Source organism: Schistocerca americana, chromosome 6 (genome assembly GCF_021461395.2).
Source record: "Schistocerca americana isolate TAMUIC-IGC-003095 chromosome 6, iqSchAmer2.1, whole genome shotgun sequence".
NCBI lineage: Eukaryota > Metazoa > Arthropoda > Insecta > Orthoptera > Acrididae > Schistocerca > Schistocerca americana.
Genome location: NC_060124.1, coordinates 450,931,992 through 450,952,035, shown reverse-complemented (window position 1 = coordinate 450,952,035; position 20,044 = coordinate 450,931,992). Strand labels below are relative to the sequence as shown.

At 40.1% G+C, this 20,044-nt stretch overlaps 1 protein-coding gene across 2 annotated transcripts in view; it reads right to left on the bottom strand.

Annotated features, from left to right (window-relative positions):
* The window catches only part of LOC124619475 (GMP reductase 1-like), a 98,769-nt gene that overhangs the window by 56,804 nt on the left and 21,921 nt on the right, over positions 1 to 20,044 (bottom strand). For both annotated transcript variants that reach the window (XM_047145882.1, XM_047145883.1), the window contains one exon: positions 4,752 to 4,940. In XM_047145882.1, coding sequence (XP_047001838.1) covers positions 4,752 to 4,940 — 189 coding nt within the window. The remainder of the gene's footprint in view (positions 1 to 4,751; positions 4,941 to 20,044) is intronic.

The window sequence follows — 20,044 nt, the reverse complement described above, 5'->3', positions numbered from 1 at the left end:
GTTCCTCAAAGATGAAAATTTTTAAGCTACGGGAAATGGCTTCCAACGTTTTTTAATACATTCCTGCCCCATATGATGGATTATCAACACCCTCTTCCTTTTCCAGTGTTAGTTTCCTTTTCACTGGTCTTTTCTTCCATTTTGCTGCACATTGTAGGCTTTTGTCTCTTCTTCCTGCACCTCTTAGTCAGTCTTCATCAATTAGGTGCATTGTGGAAATGGCATTGTGTCCTGGTTGGAAACCTAAATGTTACAGCACATCACATTTGATAATGTTTCCTTCAGTGTATGTTGCCACTGCATCACACATTCCAACATGCAATGTTTTTATCTGTACAAACACTCTTTTGAGAATCCTAATCCAAATTAAATTATTTACACTTTCATTTGGATTTTATGTTTTCCCATGTAAACACTTTTCCAATAAACTTGGCTGTGATAAATCTCTGAATATGGGCTCAATTACATCTATTACAGCATTTGGCAAACTGTTTTATTCCTTTCCTGATTGGTACTTACACCATGAGTCAGCACCTGCGGGGCACAGTGCATGTTGTGGGTGCTCATTTGTTGATGCAGTATGAAAAAATAATGCCCATACTGCTCTCCTCATATGCTCAATGCTTCTTGTATTTTGCCTAATTGCACACCCATAATACCTCTGCAATCTATCAATTGCTTCATCTGCCAATCTTTCTCTTCCTCCAAGGGTCTTACCATCACTAAGCTTCTGGGATCCTAATGTCTGCTTTAGTTTGTGCAACCAAGCCCACATGCATTTCTGCACATGTCCAATGCACTCCTGTTTTTTCATGTGAATTTCATTGGCATAAGGTTTGAGTTCCTCTACAGCTTTATATCCCTTAGAATCACCATATCCTAGATAGTTAGTGTATCGTACAGTATACCATTGGTGTGATCTGGAAAAAATTGCTTTCACTCCCTCTACTCCCATCACTCCATTCGTGCCGTGAAAATTTGCTTCACAACTTTCACTATGTTCGTCCTTGGTATTGCCCTTACATCTACAATGTTTTGAGAGAATAGCAACATCAATTACTTTGCAACTGTCTCCACTGGTAGCTTTCACAACTCCATTTAGAGATTTATGACCTCTATGTTGCCATGATCCATCTAAAGCAACAGTTAAATCTCTACAATTCCCATTATCTGTCACAGCTTCTTCATATGCTTTCTTCATTGTTGCTTGAGCAATATCTTCAGCAGAAAACCCTACTAATTCATTATAAAATCCAAACTTGGTTGGTGGTTTTGGCAAGTTCATAATTTCACATAACATTGTCCCTGCAGCACTGCCCTTGCCAATACTACACAAGCCATACACTAGCCTAACATTTATATCATACACCTTCTTTCCACTATTACCACTATGAGGAATACTGTTAGAATTAGAAAACAAAACTTCGGCAGCACATTTGTTACACTTCAGTGACATTTTACGCGCCAAACCAATGTGTGAAGTTATTTTCAATTCCAGTCCTGTTTCTTTGCAAACTTGACATAATACGTTATGTTTCAAAATATTAGAGAGCAAGGAAATGTTAATTATTTCATTCACATCATTACTGTCACTTTCACAGTTTTCAAATTTTTCTTTGCTGTCACAAAGTCTCTTGGTGGAAGAAGTTCTATCACATTCATTTGGAGTAGTCGGTGAAGCAGTCTGAGCAGCATCTCCCTTCGAAACAACAAAAGAATTCTTCTTCCACTCATTGTGCCTTTTCTTAAACACTCGATTGCTGAAACGGGGCATACTGATATCCACAAACCAAATACGTAAAAAAGGTACGAGCAAAATTCGTCGAAGACGCAAAATTTAACAGCTAAACAACACAAAGCAAACTCCATAACTCAACAAACACGGTATAGCATTTATGTTTACTGATATGAACAGTCACTTGTCACAGAGATAAAGCCATACAACGTTGGAAAACAAAACACCGTCTAATTCCGCAAAGATACCCTGCTTGCAGCCAGTGAGCAGCGCTGTCAGAGGTGACACACCAAGTCGCTACAACCGTTTACATGGTGCGTCAACTTTGCAGTGATAAAAAACACTTAGAATTCACTTAGAAGGGTGAAACTTGATTTGTTTTATTCAGAAAACTACAAATAATTTTATAACAAAAAAACCAAAAAACGTTAATTTTGTCATTTTCATCATTCCGGCTCCCCTTAAGAACGATTCACCATGCCTCCTGATACATTCCAAGAATTAAGGCAAATATCTTGTTCATTGTTTGACATGTCTGTTTTCATCTTGATTTGTAGCTAATGAGGGATATGCACTGGGGTTATACGAGGGTCATTTCAAAAGTTCTGCACACTGTAAGATATAATTGAATAAAATAATTTATTTTACAAAATGCCTTTACACACCTCCAATATTATCTCCATCTTGCTTATAACAGCTTCCCAAGATTTTAGCAACTTACATATTCCAAATAGGGCACCTTCATTGTTAAGCTGTCAATTACTCAGGTCATCTCACTGGAAGCTTTGTCAGTTGTATCAAAACATTTATCATGGTGGTGTTCCTTCAATTTGGGAAACAAATTTAACTCTGGTGGGCTCATATCAGGACTCTGTGGTTGGTCATGAAGTATTTCCCATCAATATTTGTTGATCGTTCCTATCACTGGTAGGGCAATACACTATCTTGCATTATCGTGCAGAATGCAGACACCATCTGCAAGCTTGTTAGGCCTTCTTTGACGAATTTTTGGATGCAAAAAATTTTTGCACAGAACAGTTTGTAGTATGCACCTGTTACAGACATCCCTTGGGGCACTATTTGTAGCTGTGACTCCATTCATGTCACATGCAAAGATCTTCATCAGTTTCACCTTTGAGTGTTAGCAGCAGAATTTTTTCTGGCATGGAGGGTCAGAACTTTTCCATTATTACAACTGAGACTTCAGTCCCATCTCAAAATCTTTTACTCAGGTTTCATCAAGTGTGACAATCCTTTTCAGAAGCTGTTCTCCTTCTGTTCAATAACCTTGAAGAAATTCTTCTGTGACATCCTTTCTGTTCTTCACTTAGATCATGCAGAACCCATCTGGCAGCAACTTTTCTCATCTTTAACTTTTTAGTTATGACTCTGTAGACTGAAGTTACAGACATTCCGGCTTCATATGGCATTTCCTGACACGTTTTTCATCAATCTTCTTTCAAAATGTCACAAACAATAATGTGAGGGGTGAATTTGCAGATGATGGCGTTACACTTCTTGGTTTGTCCTCATTGCTTACCTGGCATTCATGGACAAGAGCAGACCACTATGATGCTGTGCTATGATCCACTACACTATTCCCACTCTCAAAGCATTTTAAGTTTCTGCTGGGTTCCTTCCAAGTAGAGATTAAATTTTGATGAAGGAACACTGATCACTACATGCAATCCAACCTGACTCAGTTTCAGCTTACATTTTAAAACTGAATTACTCATGACACAGGTATGTGAATGAGCAAACAAATATACAACCATCATACCTAAAATATGAATTTCAACTCGATCATGCCACCATAATGATCATGCATGCTTAGTATGCAGTACTTTTGAAATGACCCTCATATTTCTCTGCATTAAAGCAAGTTGTGCAATCTGACAAGAGTTACGTGATTTGTCCACCATGACATGAAGCCACTCACTCCAACAGAGGGCTCTCTCCATTGGTGCCACCCTTCAACACCAAAGGCTACCTGGCATTGACGTTGTTGTCTGGAGTTCCCATATTTCATGAAAGTCAGACATACTCCTGGGCCTCATGCCAAGTAATCAGTTTAGGTACCAACAGTGTGATCAGTGCATTCTCAGGACCTGCCACAGCTCAACTACCAACCATGCAAACCCACAGTACACCAATCACCACCCCAGGTGCTGGACCTGTATGATGACAATTAATGAAATGTGGAAATGTTCAGTCTCCTCAGAGCCTCCACATGGTGCTGAATAAAGAACCAGGACCTGGTTGAAAACATGATGGGTGCCATTGCACACACCACTGTCAGTGTCACTCACTTTACTGCCTTGTCAAGGGAAGAGACTACAATGGTTGCCATGCTCCAGTTGTTATTGCACTGTGTGTCGATATTCTTGATGAAAATAAGACCATTTTCTGGCTTAGGGTCTGTGACATGGCTGTACAATCCTGCACAGCCGAGTGGACGCTATGTCTGCATCTTTGGCATAGTCACTTATGGCCATTGGGATTCTGTATGGAGTTTAGTACAGTCTTCCTGAACCAATCAATTCCATGGTCACAATGCAGACATGGGATCCCAACCAAAATGATCAACCACAGTCTTGAAAGGCCAGAGTCCTGCTACTATCAAATTCCAACACTTGCTGCCTAACTCTTCTTCTCCTCATTATGAAGCTTAACATGCTCTCATAAATAAACAACACTTGCTGATTAATGGTGCATTATGAAGAAAAACTTCCACAAGAAGGAGCTGCCTTCCAAAATATTTGAATTCAATAATCAAAATGTTGTATTTTTATTGTATATTTTACATATCTACATGTTTCAGTATATTGTTAGGTGAAATTTTACTTTGTAAGGTGCAGTTTTTTACTTATTATACATGTGTAAGTAAATGTATTATGAATTTCAATAACTAGAACATTAACTAAATAAACTCTTCAGAGAGCTAGATTTTTCCTCTGCTATTAAAGTATAACAGGGCTTTCTAAATAGAAAACTTGTGTGAATAAAAAATACTTACAGAGATTATATGCCCTTGCAAGCCATGGGCAGCATCAGCACATTCAATTACAGCACTCAGTTGAGGATAGCCTACACCTGTTTTTATACGTGTTGTGCACACTGATCCTGGACCTATGCCAACTTTTATAACATCAGCACCTGAGAGTATCAATTCCTCAACCATTTCTCCAGTTACTACATTACCAGCCTGGAAAAAGGGAACTTATGAAAAGAAAATATTTAGTATCCACAATTTAAATCATTTCAGTTGTTATACATGAACAAAATACGGCATGGCCAAGTGAAGAGGGTGCCTGGTAATGAATACACATGTATAATGAACACTGATTTATGTCTATTGGCAATATTAATGGCAATTTATTGACAAAAGAGACACACACAGTAAAAATGAATTTTATCATTCTTGTTAAGCTCATCACTCTGTTACGTGAGCATAGTTATAATTGTTTACCATAACTGATTACACAGCCACAATCCATTAAAAAAGTTGTCATTCATTTGCACCTTTTGTCTTGGTTAGCTGCAAATTACTTGCTATCTCTTTTTAAAAGGGAAAGATAAATATGGGAACTGTTGTACAATACATGACATTCCATTGTATTTGCTGTGAATTTTAGGTACTCAATGGAACATAAAGAGAGATTAAATGTGTCACTGGCCTGATAACACTTTTATAGGCTCACAAAAAATAATTAAGTGACTTCTTTGATCAGGGAATAATTACATATAACAGTACACATGCCTAACAGTAAATCTGACTAACTCTAATATTTGTATCCAGTAGAACCTGATTTTGCCAGTATATACACAACTAATACTGGTCTCTGCAGAGTTACAATGCTTTGTTTGAAGTAATAGAAAAAAACAGCAGCTGAGTAGATGAGATGAGCAGTCGGTCTTTTTAAAGTGGCTGTTTCTCTCCTAATGTGTGTACACACACACACACACACACAAACACACACACACACACACACACACACACACACACACACACACACACACACACACACACACACACACAGATATATACACACAAAGATGATGTGACTTACCAAACGAAAGCGCTGGCAGATTGATAGACACACAAACAAACACAAATGTACACACAAAATTTGTGTGCATGTTTGTGTTTGTGTGTCTATCAACCTGCCAGCACTTTCGTTTGGTAAGTCACATCATCTTTGTTTTTAGATATATTTTTCCCACGTGGAATGTTTCCCTCTATTATATTCATATATATAAAGTCATTACATTCATTATCAGCATCAGTAGATCAGCAATAGACATAATTTGTTGTTGTTGTACTTTACAGAAGCACCCAGCAGTATTTGCTTCTGCCTGTTAACATAAGCTATATTCCCGAAGGCTCTCCATGCCGGGATTGCCAGAACTTTGTGTGAGATTGAATGAATGATGTTAAGTTGCCCAATGCTCTTTTTCTCAGTCACAAATTGAATTTTCTTGTTGATGCTGTAGAGATGTACCAGGAAGACATCCAACTCCTCTTCACTATGGGTCTATATTATAATAGCAGCATCCACATAGCAGTGCCAGTTACATTAGCTGGTCTTTTATTGGCTACCTGAAGTGCTTATTGCTCGAGAGCCCCATGAACTGAATGGCACAGGTGGACAAAGAGGACTGCCTGTATCAATCCCAATAATTTTTAAGGCTGCAAAACCACTATAAGTCATTGCTGTAACTACCAATTTTGTGTGTGTGCCACTTCATAGTTCACGCATGAAGTTTGTGCTCGATTCAGCCACTACAGGCCATCTAGCTTACTAATACGACAGCAGTTGTATGTGCAGCCTGCTGGCTGTGGCCCTGTTGGAACTAATGACTATACATGCCAGAGCGCAAGGCTCCACCGGCTACTTGTGTATTGCTAATAGAATTTTACCTCACCTTCCATGTGTGTGTACTGTTCAAGCAATAAATTACATTGTTCATGGGTTAGAACAGTTGATGAGAATGGTATTCATTAGTCCCTTGAGTTTAATTTCCTTGGAGGCAGGCTTAAATCTCTTCTTGACCCACAGCAGGTGCTGAAAGTTGCTATTTCCAGTTTAACAACTACAGTGGCACAACGTGTGGCCCCACCAACAACATACCCACCACCGTTCCCACCAAACGGTAATGCAGAAAAGGACTGGGACACTTATGAAAAATGCTTTACAAGAACCTACAAGTCTTTCTTTCAATCAGTGGTGCGAGTTAGCTTCTACCTATCACTGTAAATATACTTATGTTATGGCTACTCATGGGGAGTTTTACCACTGACAAAAGAGACCAAAACCATCATACAGGGCATGGGCAGCAGAACTACATGGAATTAGCTGTTGTCGTAGTTTCGTGACAAATGTTCATAAGGAACCTATGCCAATCAAACGGTTTGTGATGCAATCATATGATTTGCTCCTGACAGGGAAGTTGAGAGTGGGCTCTACAGCGTGAAAATCCTATGCTTTCAGAAGTATTGAACATAGCTCATTCATTTGAAGTTTCATGGGCTGCAGGTAGTCAGAAGCCTGGCCCAAAGTTTCAAAAATCAATTCCTCTCACCCCTCCCAGCCTTCAGTCAGTTCACAAGGGAACGTAGTCACTAATGCAACAGTCCAGCAGATGTCTCAGTATTGTAGAGGTAATCGGTGTTCGTGACAACAAAAGTCCACATCACAATGGCGACAGCCTTGTGCACTGCAGCCTTGATGTCCATACTGCTTCATTCAACAAGAACGGACCATGTGTCTCAAGCCCTGAGCAACATGTAATAGTTGCTATAAGAAAGGATACATTGCTGCTGAATGTAACTCTTTTACAAACCTGAATGAGGATGAAACAAACATGGCTGTGAACAGTGTGTCGGCAGTGACTGTCTCAAAGCAGGTTACACAATGAAGTACGTGTGTTTAACAAGTCATTGAGAATGCTGGTGGACATGGGTGCAGCAGTAACATTGGTGAATTCTCAGACCAGAGGGTTCCTGCCCTCCCGCCTTGTCACATTTGCTGATTGGTCCAGTTCCAGAGTTTGATAAAGCGAAACTACTTTGTATCCATTTAGAAATGGAAGCAAAAAGTGTTGTTGATCATTTTCCTATTACTACCACTAAAATTGCAGCCCCAGTAGCTGTGGATCCTGTTTTAAGTAAAGTTGTTTCTTTTGTGCAACATGGCTGACTGGACAAACCTCTGGGCCATGCTCCTGATCCTTTGAAAAATTATTTTTCATTACGAAATCATATTTCCGTTTGGGATGGAATGTTGCTATTAGCTACAGAAGAGTTGTGTCCGCTTGAGGTTACACATTCATTACATGTGAATCATTGGGGGGGTGTCATGCACAGAAGCGTTAGTGCACAGACATATTTTTTGGCCAGGCGATGGTGCAAGTTGTTGTAGCCTGCCCACAGTGTGCCACCCATCAGGTGACTCCCCAAGCTTCTTTGTCACCGTGGCCAGATCCACAACAGCCTTGGCAATGAATTCATGTACATTTTTTGGATCTTTTCTTGAATTTCTACTGGATTATTGTAATTGGTGCTTATTCTATTTTTCCATATGTGATGCATTGTCTTCCTACTTCTGCGGCAGTAACAATTTCTGCTTTGTCACAAATTTTTGCAATGAAAAGTCTTCTGTACACATTAGTTACCGACAACAGATCCCAGTCCATATCTCTGGGATTTTGTAGAAAAGTGGTGTTCGCTGTGTCACAGCTCCTCCTTTCTGCTCTCAATCAAACAGGGCAGCATAATGACTACGACAAACATTTAAGACTCAGATGAAAAAATACATTTTGGATGTGTCACTGAAAGTAGAGGGTGTTACGACACATCAACCAGCTATGACCTCGCACGGATGGCTGGGCACCGGGTGCACTTCTGCCGCTCCTGGATCCTCCATCTGCCCGGCCGTCTCCTACTTCGTGGTCAGTTCCCTCATCTCCTCTGCTGCCACTGCTGATGTTTCCACAAATGTCTTCTCTGCTGTGGGTGCCCCCTTCAACTGTCGGGGGTCACAGTGGGATACCAGCTCCTGTGCTATTGCAGCCGACACCTCTCCCGCTGCCATCTCCATCACAGCTGGCACCACATGTTTCGCCATCTTTGCTGTGACCTTCTTCCCTGACATTAGACTTTGATGTGGAAGTGGGATGTTGCACGGTGCTGCCTATCCTACCATACAGCCTCTCACAGCGGGCGGGCACTGCACACATCACACTCGTGCAGTGCGGCGCATTCCTCAACGACCTATGTTGACCACAGAAGAAATAGATGTGAGCACAGTGCTCAGTTCTTCACCAAGGAAACAGAGTACTGTAACTACCAACTTTGTGTGTTCATCGCTTCATAGTTTATGCATGAAGTTTGTGCTTGATTCGGCCACTAGAGAAAGCCACCAGTTCTGCTAATATGACAGCAGCTGTATGTACAGCCTCCTGGCTGCACCCCCTGTTGGAACTAATTAATATATAGGCTGGAGCAAAAGCTTCCACCAGCCACATGGGTATTGCTAACTCTATTATACATTGTTTTCCATGTGTGTGTGCTGTTTGAGCAATAAATTACAGTGTTCTTGAGTTAGAACAGTCACCATGTAAGACATTACAGCAAATATTGAAGCAGGAATCCATTCATTATCACAACAGGCAGCACAGTATAAGTTTCCTTATATTCCTATAGTGCCGCTATCAATGTGATGCTTTAATTTCAATTATGAGGGTAAGACCCCTTCCACAAAAGAGAGGTGCCTTCAATGCAGTCACATTATTTTTCCCATGCAGAATTTCATGGTCTATTCAATCTAAGTCCCTGACAAGGTCTCAGAGTACACCAGCAGGATAGTTTTAGCCACTGTCTGGAGCGCATCGTGCCACAGTTTCACCAGTCCATTGTTGTTTGATTGATAACCTGATGTTTAGCTACCATGAGTGGCTGGAGCTGCCAAAACAGATTATCAAACAGACGTTGTCTACAGAACCCACAAGAGATGCCCCCAGGCAATGTAACTGGCCAGAAGAGTCTTAACAATTACAGGATACTTTTTGGGAATCTTGAAATTTAACTGTACTGAATACTCATTGGGAGTTCAGCTAGTTGTCCATTACCATCATGCACAATATTTTTTCTGGGTACTTGACAGACCTATTCAGTAGAGCCATCAAAGACTGACATTGTCTGTCCATACCCCACAATATATTAGCACACTTAACGTGCTTCACATATGCATCAAGACTGTAATTTTATGCCTGACCATACTTGTAGTAGGCAGCACCTACAATAGTGGAAATGTGATACTCAGCTGTCCAGTGGGCTGCCACCTCCTCAGTGTGCTCTGTCATCTTCACTCAGAATGAGTTGTGGAAATAATGCATTACCCCACTGACAGCCTCTGTACCATTTAATGACCTGTTCTGCCAAGCAGATCTCCTTGGACTGTTAACTAATAGAACCTAAAAATGAATTAGCAGTACCTAAAATTGTTGTTTTATCATATTCTACTGTAGGCCCAGTGGATACACAATGTTCAGCAGAGGCAGACTTCATAAGTTGCAAGCTGTGAGTGCAGCACTGATGTTGCGTCTAACATTCTTACGTGCTGCTTATGGTCTGACCTATGCAAGCCTTACAACACTGAGAAGGAATTTTATATACACTAGCCTCCTACTATATCAAATCATCCTTTACTGATCCAGGAAGGACAGAAATTTGAAATAGTGGATGCAAAACAGCTTTAACTTGAGATTTTACTGGTGATCCTGCCGGACTTGAATGAATGTGACACTACAACCTTTACTGATAATGCCCTGTTGATCTGACGGGCAGAATATCAATTCCATGAAGACTGCTCAAATGGGTGAGCTCGTTAAACTCTCAGAATAGAAAAGTGTGTTTCCTATGCACAGGTGTCTCTAGCACACTCTCGGTTTGTGATGATTGTTGACAATTTGAAGACTGTAAATGTAAGTCTGTGAGAGAGGGCTTACAATAAACTCAGTGACCCACAGAGCACTCTTTCTTGTATCTAACCAAGACATCCAAGAATGGCATACAACTTTTTTTTCTGTTTCCATGGTATACAGGATGTTCTTATTAATCAGGACAGCACCTGTCAACTGAGTATCACATGGAATCTCATCATTTCCACGTTCTGCTCTCAGTGAAGATGAGAGACTACACTGAGGGCCATGGAAAGCTGAAACCCATCAGACAACTGAGTTTTACATTCAACCAGAGAAAGTGCTGCCTGCTGGCAGTGTGGTCAGTCTTGTAATTAAAGTCTCTATGGATGAGTGAAATGCATACAGTGTGCTGATAAATTGTACATTGTGTTACATAGGCAACTCGTCAGTCTTTGATGGCTCACCTAAATGTTGGTAGGAACCAATGTGAAATATATTGAGGGGTGGTGAATGGTATCTGGCTGCACTTCCAAATCGTCATTCAGTACAACAGTCTTTGTCAGCTCTGGCAGGATTTCATTCTCCTCTGTAAAGGATTCTTGATGAAAGACAAACTGGAGATGCATTTTGCATGGTGGATTATTTAAAAGGCAGTCAGCACCCCATTGTAAGCTAATTTATCATTTTTAAGACTTCTTGTAAAAATTCCATAATTAGAAGTAATTTCCTTTTCTCCAGTTTTATAAATGGATGTCACTACTGCATTTTGCAGTCTGTCAGGAAATATTGATTATATCACTGACTAGTCATGAGTAGTCCTGTGATGACCGAAAAAGGGTGGAACAGAAAATTCTAAAAAAATCTAGACTGGGGAAACCAAAGAAAAATGTGTAGGCGCTACAGAATAGAACAGAACAGAATACGCTGATGTAAGCATAGCACTGTAAGAGAGCTAACAATTAGGAAATTAACTATCAATTGACAGGAGATTCCAATTCCGGAATATTACTAATTGTCAAGCTAGAGTATTTACCACACTGAATAACAAAGACACCAGTACAAAAAATGAGGTAAGTGGCCAAGCAAGAAATAATATATATCCTGTACGTAACTGAGTTGCGCCATCAGAATGTTTAATTGCTGTCAAACTCAATGACATAGAAACAACATTATATCACCTGAGTGATGTTTCTACCTTATGCTTTACCAAAAGCACTGACTTAGTGAAATATACAGGGTGATTCAAAAAGAATACCACAACTTTAGGAATTTAAAACTCTGCAATGACAAAAGGCAGAGCTAAGCACTATCTGTCGGCGAATTAAGGGAGCTATAAAGTTTCATTTAGTTGTACATTTGTTCACTTGAGGCGCTGTTGACTAGGCGTCAGCGTCAGTTGATGCTAAGATGGCGACCGTTCAACAGAAAGCTTTTTGTGTTATTGAGTACGGCAGAAGTGAATCGACGACAGTTGTTCAGCGTGCATTTCGAACGAAGTATGGTGTTAAACCTCCTGATAGGTGGTGTATTAAACGTTGGTATAAACAGTTTACAGAGAATGGGTGTTTGTGCAAAGGGAAAAGTTCTGGACGGCCGAGAACAAGTGATGAAAATGTAGCACGCATGTTGTGAGATGTTAGAGAATTGGCTGTTCCCTCAGCTCGAACAAGAAGCACAACAATTCATATTTCAGCAGGATGGAGCGCCACCACATTGGCACTTATCTGTCCGTAACTACCTGAACGTCAACTACCCGAAGCGATCGATCAGCCGCCAGGCAGCCCGTGACAGAGCACTTCATCACTGGCCTCCTAGAAGCCCTGATCTTACCCCCTGCGATTTTTTCTTATGGGGGTATGTTAAGGATATGGTGTTTCGGCCACCTCTCCCAGCCACCATTGATGATTTGAAACGAGAAATAACAGCAGCTATCCAAACTGTTACGCCTGATATGCTACAGAGAGTGTGGAACGAGTTGGAGTATTGCTCGTGTGTCTGGAGGGGGCCATATTGAACAACTCTGAACTTGTTTTTGAGTGAAAAAAAACCTTTTTAAATACTCTTTGTAATGATGTATAACAGAAGGTTATATTATGTTTCTTTCATTAAATATACATTTTTAAAGTTGTGGTATTCTTTTTGAATCACCCTGTACTTGAGTTGACATACCTCCCTCAGTTCAAACTAGCAAGTATATTTTGTAGGACAATATCGAGCCACTGTGGTATAATGTAATTGGAGTGATAAAAGATTTACTCACCAAGCATTGTAACTTGATAGATAAAGGATTTACTCACCAAGTGGTGACAGAAGAAGACACATATGAAGATATTAAAATCTGCAAACTTTCAGAGCTAAAGGGTCCTTGTTGTGGCAGAAGGGTTGAAGGAGAAGGGAGAGGGGTGAAGGAAAAGGTCTGGTGAGATCTATGAAAGGGGGTAGAGGTCAGAAAAGTTGGCCAGGACCCTGGGTCAGGGAACTTACCAGGTGGGATGAGAAGGAAATCAAATTATTCTCAGTAAAAACCCAAATATGCTAAAAAGTTGTTTTCAAAATTCTGGAGAAATGTTGGGAATAATTAAGTATTACTGTTACTGTTATTTTTATATTCTACTTTGAGTACTAATTTGAAAAGAAATAAATGTAAATTTCTCTAGATATTTTGACACTTTGAAACATCACTGTGTTGCAAGTTCTTTTATCTTTGGTCTTCTGGAGCCAACATGTTTTGGAGAAAGTCTTCCTCTATTCTAGTACTAGTATGGAGTCTAATTTGCATAGTAGTTAGCTGATTTGTCATGTTGAACATTAAAATTTTGTTCAAATAACTTAAGGGAATGCAGCCAAATGACATAATTGACAACCACCATTATTTCGACAGAAGCACACCCTACCATTTTCAATGCTGCATTCCCGTAAGTTATTTAAACATTGTCTACACCAAGAGAAACTCAAGTGTCACACAGTTATAATCTTATTAATGTGGAAACAAAAAAATACAAAATACACAATGAAGAAAATAAAATAATTGATGGATGAAATTTAAGTACATTGTTTTATCAAAATAATCAAATCTGGATCATTTTCAGCAAGCCACAAGAATCAGACGAGTAAAATATATTTTACTATTGCCTGATATTCCTTTGCAGACATACATTAACTGTACTACACTAGCAAAGGAATAGCTAAAAACAAGAAGTGCAACTGATTTGGCATTTTTAAAAATTTCAACATTTTAAATGTTTTTTCATATTGTTAAAGAAGAGTGTCATCTCAATGCACGTACAAAATCGGTTTCAACACACTGCTCTCAGTAAAGGCACAATTCTGTTGATGAGTTTAACAATTATCTGCAAGCAGATTCAAAGACAAATCCCTGTTTTCAGCCACAAGGAAATCAGTTTGCTTCTTTTGTTATATAACATGTTTAGGACTTGTTCCCATGGGAAAGAAACTAGATTTCCCACCACATCTAACTTCAATACACCTCAACAGAGCTTTCAGAATAGAAGTGGGAATGGAAGGCAGACTGCTGTTTCCGGATGTGTTGGTTAGGAGAAAAGCAGACAAACAGGCTGTTAATGGCACCAAAGTTAGTGTCCAGTCCCAAGCAGATGAGACAGGAACTGAAATTGAGGGTAGCAAAACAAAAGCTGAAATGCTTAGCTCCACTGTCAAATGTTCCTTTACAAAGGAAATACCAGAAGAACTGCCACAGTTTAGTCCTCATACCACTGAAAAGATGAATGAAATTAGTATTAGTGTGAGTGGTGTTGAGAAACAGCTGAAATCGTTAAAATTGAGCAAAGCTCCAAGCCTCGATGGAATCTGTCAGATTCTATAGTGAATCTGTGGCAGAGTTAGCCCCTCTTCTAACTATAATCTACTGTAGATCCCTTAAACAAAACAAAGTGCCCAGTTCTTGGAAAAAGGCATATGTCACACTCATCTGCATGAAGGGTAGTAGAAGCCATCCACAAAAACTACCATCCAATAACCTTGACATCAATTTGTTGTAGAATCTTAGAACATACTCTGAACTCAAACATAACGTGGTATCTTTTAAAGAATGACCTCCTCAATGCCAACCAGCAAGGATTTTGAAAACATCGATCAGGTGAAACCCAACTCGCATTTTTCTCACATGACATACTGAAAGTTTTGGATCAAGGCAACCAGGCAGATGCAGTGTTTCTTGATCTCTGAAAAGCATTTGACTCAGTGCTGCACCTACACCTGTTGTCAAATGTATGATCATATAGGGTATGAAGTGAAATTTGTGATTGGATTAAGGACTTTCTGGTAGGGAGGACACAGCATACTATCTTGGATGGGGAGTCATTGTCAGATGTAGAAGTAACTTCATGTGTGCCCCACAGTAGTGTGTTGGGATCCTTGCTGTTCATGTTGCATATTAATGACTTCATAGACAATATTAATAGTAAAACCAGGCTTTTTCTGATAATGCAGTTATCTATGATGAAGTACTATCTGAGACAACCTGCATAAATATTCAGTCAGATCTTGATAGGATTTCAACATGGTGCAGAAATTGGCAACTTGCTCTAAATGTTAAGAAATGTAAAACTGTGCTCTTCACAAAACAATAAAACATTGTATCCTATGACTATAATATCAATGAGTTACTGTTGGCATCGACCAGCTCATACAAATACCTGGATGCAACACTTTGCAGGGATATGAAATTGGAATTATCACACAGATTCAGTTAGGGGTAAAGCAGATTGTTGACTTCAGTTTATTGATAGAATACTGGGGAAGTGCAATAAAATTTGGAAATTTGTGGTAAGATCTCATGGGACCGAACTGCTGAGGTCATCAGTCCCAAATCTTACGCACTACTTAATTTAACTTAAACTAACTTACGCTAAGGACAACACACACACACACACACACACACACACACACACACACACACACCTGAGGGAGGATGGGGGGAGCCGCGCGGGCCGTGACAAGGCACACTAGACCGCGCGGCTACCCCGCGCAGCTAAGTGCAATCGCTCCAAAAAGGAGCTTGCTTACAAATCACTTGTGCAACCCATCCTAGAATATTGCTCAAGTGTGTGGGACCCATTCCAGATAAGACTAACAAAGGTTAATAAAGATATACAGAGAAGGGCAGCATGAATGGTCACAGGTTTGTTTAATTTGTGGGACAGTGTCACTAAGATACTGAAGGAACTGAATTGGCAGACTCTTGAAGACAGATGTAAATTATCCTGAGAAAGTCTATTAAAGTTTCAAGAACCAGCTTTAAATTATTACTCTACGGATATACTACAAACCCCCTGCATATTGCTCACACATGGCTTTTGAGGATAAGATTAGAATAATTAATGCTTGCACAGAGCCTTTCAAAGAATCATTCTTCCCATGCTCCATATGTGAATGGTACAGGAAGAAATTCTAATAACTGGTGCAATGTGCCATGAATCTCCTGGTGGTTTGCAGAGTATAGATGTAGATGTAGATGTAGATGAAACACAGTGTTTAGCATAACCCCTCATTCACATCAGTATCTACACAATGGCAGTCATCCCATCTAGCACAGAGAAATGGTACATTGAGTTTGTATCATGTTTGACATTGAAAATTTAGCAGATTAACAATAGCATCTGACTGATTGATTAATTGAGGGGAGAGTTATGGGACTAAACTGTGAGGTTATTAGTCCCACAATGCCAAAGTTACACATGGAAGAAAGAGGGTCCGCTAAAACTGGATGGATCCAGTCAGAGGAGTCAAACTACAAAAACAAGGAAGTTAAAACACACACAGGAGAAGGTATAAAAGCTTAGCCCAAATCTAAAAACTGGGAAAACAGAGGGATAAAAGAGTGGTCTTTGCAAGAGGGAGTGATCATGGGTCCCAGACAGATAAAACATGAAGAGAGGCCCCAACCACAACCCCTGCCCTGGCTCCAAGAGTAAAGCAAAACCTTACATCTAAAAATAAACGGCTCTTTCACAGAAGAAACTGAGGGCAAGTTCAGCCATCTGTGAATTGTCTGCTAATATTAAATTTCAGGAATCTGGAAGACTATACTTAGTATGAAGGGCCAAAAGGGGAAATTCCCCCAATATATGGGATACCATCAGTCTGGCTCTACAAACACACTGTGGGAGTAATTCATTACACAAGTGGAAACAATGAGTGAGCCTGGTATGACTAACACGTAGACGGCATAAAACAGTGGACCCAGAGGAGTGGAAGGAAGAGCTCCTTGACTGTGCATAGTTTATTAGTGAGATTAGTAGTGCACCAGATGTCATTCCACTTTTAGACAAAGAGAGATTTGAGATAGATTCATATATTCACAGGTGGAATCACGAAAGGAAATGGGGTTAAGTATTGCTTCCCTAGCCAAAAGTCAGCCAGTTCACTCCCTGGGATGCCCACGACTTGGGACCCAGAGAGCAACAACTGAGCAGGCAGCATGGCTAAGGGCAGAGAGATCAAGAATAGCAGAGACCAAAGGGTAACGAGAGTAGCATCAGTTGATAGCCTGCAGGCTGCTCACTGAGTCTGTACATATTAAAACACTGTGGAGGGAGGCCTGAGCAACAAAATGGAGGGCCCTGTTGATGGCTAGTAGCTCTGCTGTGGACACACTACATGATCCCAGCAATAGATGGTGTTCTAAGGTCATCATGAGATGTGACAGCATATTATTGTTGTTGTTGTTGTTGTCTTCAGTCCTGAGACTGGTTTGATGCAGCTCTCCATGCTACTCTATCCTGTACAAGCCTCTTCATCTCCCAGTACCTACCACAACCAACATCCTTTTGAATCTGCTTAGTGTATTCATCTCTTGGTCTCCCTCTACAATTTTTACCCTCCACGCTGCCCTCCAATACTAAATTGGTGATCCCTTGATGCCTCAGAACATGTCCTACCAACCGATCCCTTCTTCTAGTTTAGTTGTGCCACAAACTTCTCTTCTCCCCAATCCTATTCAATACTTCCTCATTAGTTATGTGATCTGCCCATCTAATCTTCAGCATTCTTCTGTAGCACCGCATTTCGAAAGCTTCTATTCTCTTCTTGTCCAAACTATTTATTGTCCATGTTTCACTTCCATACATGGCTACACTCCATACAAATTACTTTCAGAAATGACTTCCTGACACTTAAATCTATACTCAATGTTAACAAATTTCTCTTCTTCAGAAACGCTTTCCTTGCCATTGCCAGTCTACATTTTATATCATCTCTACTTCTACCATCATCAGTTATTTTCCTCCCCAAATAGCAAAACTCCTTTACTACTTTAAGTGTCTCGTTTCCTAATCTAATTCCCTCAGCATCACCCGACTTAATTCAACTACATTCCATTATCCTCGTTTTGCTTTTGTTTATGTTCATCTTATATCGTCCTTTCAAGACACTATCCATTCTGTTCAATTGCTCTTCCAAGTCCTTTGCTGTCTCTGACAGAATTACAATGTCATCGTCGAACCTCAAAGTTTTTACTTCTTCTCCATGGATATTAATACCTACTCCGAATTTTTCTTTTGTTTCCTTCACTGCTTGCTCAATATACAGATTGGATAACATTTGGGTGAGGCTACAGCCCTGTCTCACTCCCTTCCCAACCACTGCTTCGCTTTCATGCCACTCGAGTCTAATAACTTCCATCTGATTTCTGTACAAATTGTAAATAGCCTTTCACTCCCTGTATTTTACCCCTGCCACCTTCAGAATTTGAAAGAGAGTATTCCAGTCAACATTGTCAAAAGCTTTCTCTAAGTCTACAAATGCCAGAAACGTAGGTTTGCCCTTCCTTAATCTAGCTTCTAAGATGAGTCGTAGGGTCAGTATTGCCTCACGTGTTCCAACATTTCTACGGAATCCAAACTGATCTTCCCTGAGGGCGGCTTCCACTAGTTTTTCCATTCTTCTGTAAAGAATTCACGTTAGTATTTTGCAGCTGTGACTTATTAAACTGATAGTTCGGTAATTTTCACATCTGTCAACACCTGCTTTCTTTGGGATTGGAATTATTATATTCTTCTTGAAATCTGAGGGTATTTCGCCTGTTTCATACATCTTGCTCACAAGATGGTAGAGCTTTGTCAAGACTGGCTCTCCCAAGGCCGTTAGTAGTTCCAATGGAATGTTGTCTACTCCAGGGGCCTTGTTTCGACTCAGTTCTTTCAGTGCTCTGTCAAACTCCTCACGCAGTATCATATCTCCCATTTCATCTTCATCTACATCCTCTTCCATTTCCATAATATTGTCCTCAAGTACATCACCCTTGTAATAAACCCTCTATATACTCCTTCCACCTTTCTGCTTTCCTTTCTTTGCTTAGAGCTGGGTTGCCATCTTAGCTCTTGATATTCATACAAGTGGTTCTCTTCTCTCCAAAGGTCTCTTTAATTTTCCTGTAGGCAGTATCTATCTTACCCCTAGTGAGACAAGCCTCTACATCCTTACATTTGTCCTCTAGCCGTGCCTGCTTAGCCATTTTGCACTTCCTGTCGATCTCATTTTTGAGATGTTTGTATTCCTTTTTGTCTGCTTCATTTACTGCATTTTATATTTTCTCCTTTCATCAATTACATTCAATATTTCTTCTGTTACCCAAGGATTTCTACTAGCCCTCGTCTTTTTACTTACTTGATCCTCTGCTGCCTTCACTACTTCATCCCTCAGAGCTACCCATTCTTCTTCTACTGTATTTCTTTCCCCCATTCCTGTCAATTGTTCCCTTATGCTCTCCCTGAAACTCTCTACAACCTCTGGTTCTTTCAGTTTATCCAGGTCCCATCTCCTTAAATTCCCACCTTTTTGCAGTTTCTTCAGTTTCAATCTGCAGTTCATAACCAATAGATTGTGGTCAGAATCCACATCTGCCCCTGGAAATGTCTTGCAGTTTAAAACCTGGTTCCTAAATCTGTCTTACCATTATATAATCCATCTGATACCTTTTAGTATCTCCAGGATTCTTCCAGGTATACAACCTTCTTTTATGATTCTTGAACCAAGTGTTAGCTATGATTAAGTTATGCTCTGTGCAAAATTCTACAAGGCGGCTTCCTCTTTCATTTCTTCCCCCCAATCCATATTCACCTACTATGTTTCCTTCTCTCCCTTTTCCTACTACTGAATTCCAGTCACCCATGACTATTAAGTTTTCGTCGCCCTTCACTATCTGAATAATTACTTTCATTTCATCATACATTTCTTCAATTTCTTCGTCATCTGCAGAGCTAGTTGGCATATAAACTTGTACTACTGTAGTAGGTGTGGGCTTCGTATCTATCTCGGCCACAATAATGCATTCACTATGCTGTTTGTAGTAGCTTGCCCGCATTCCTATTCATTATTATACCTACTCCTGCATTACCCCTATTT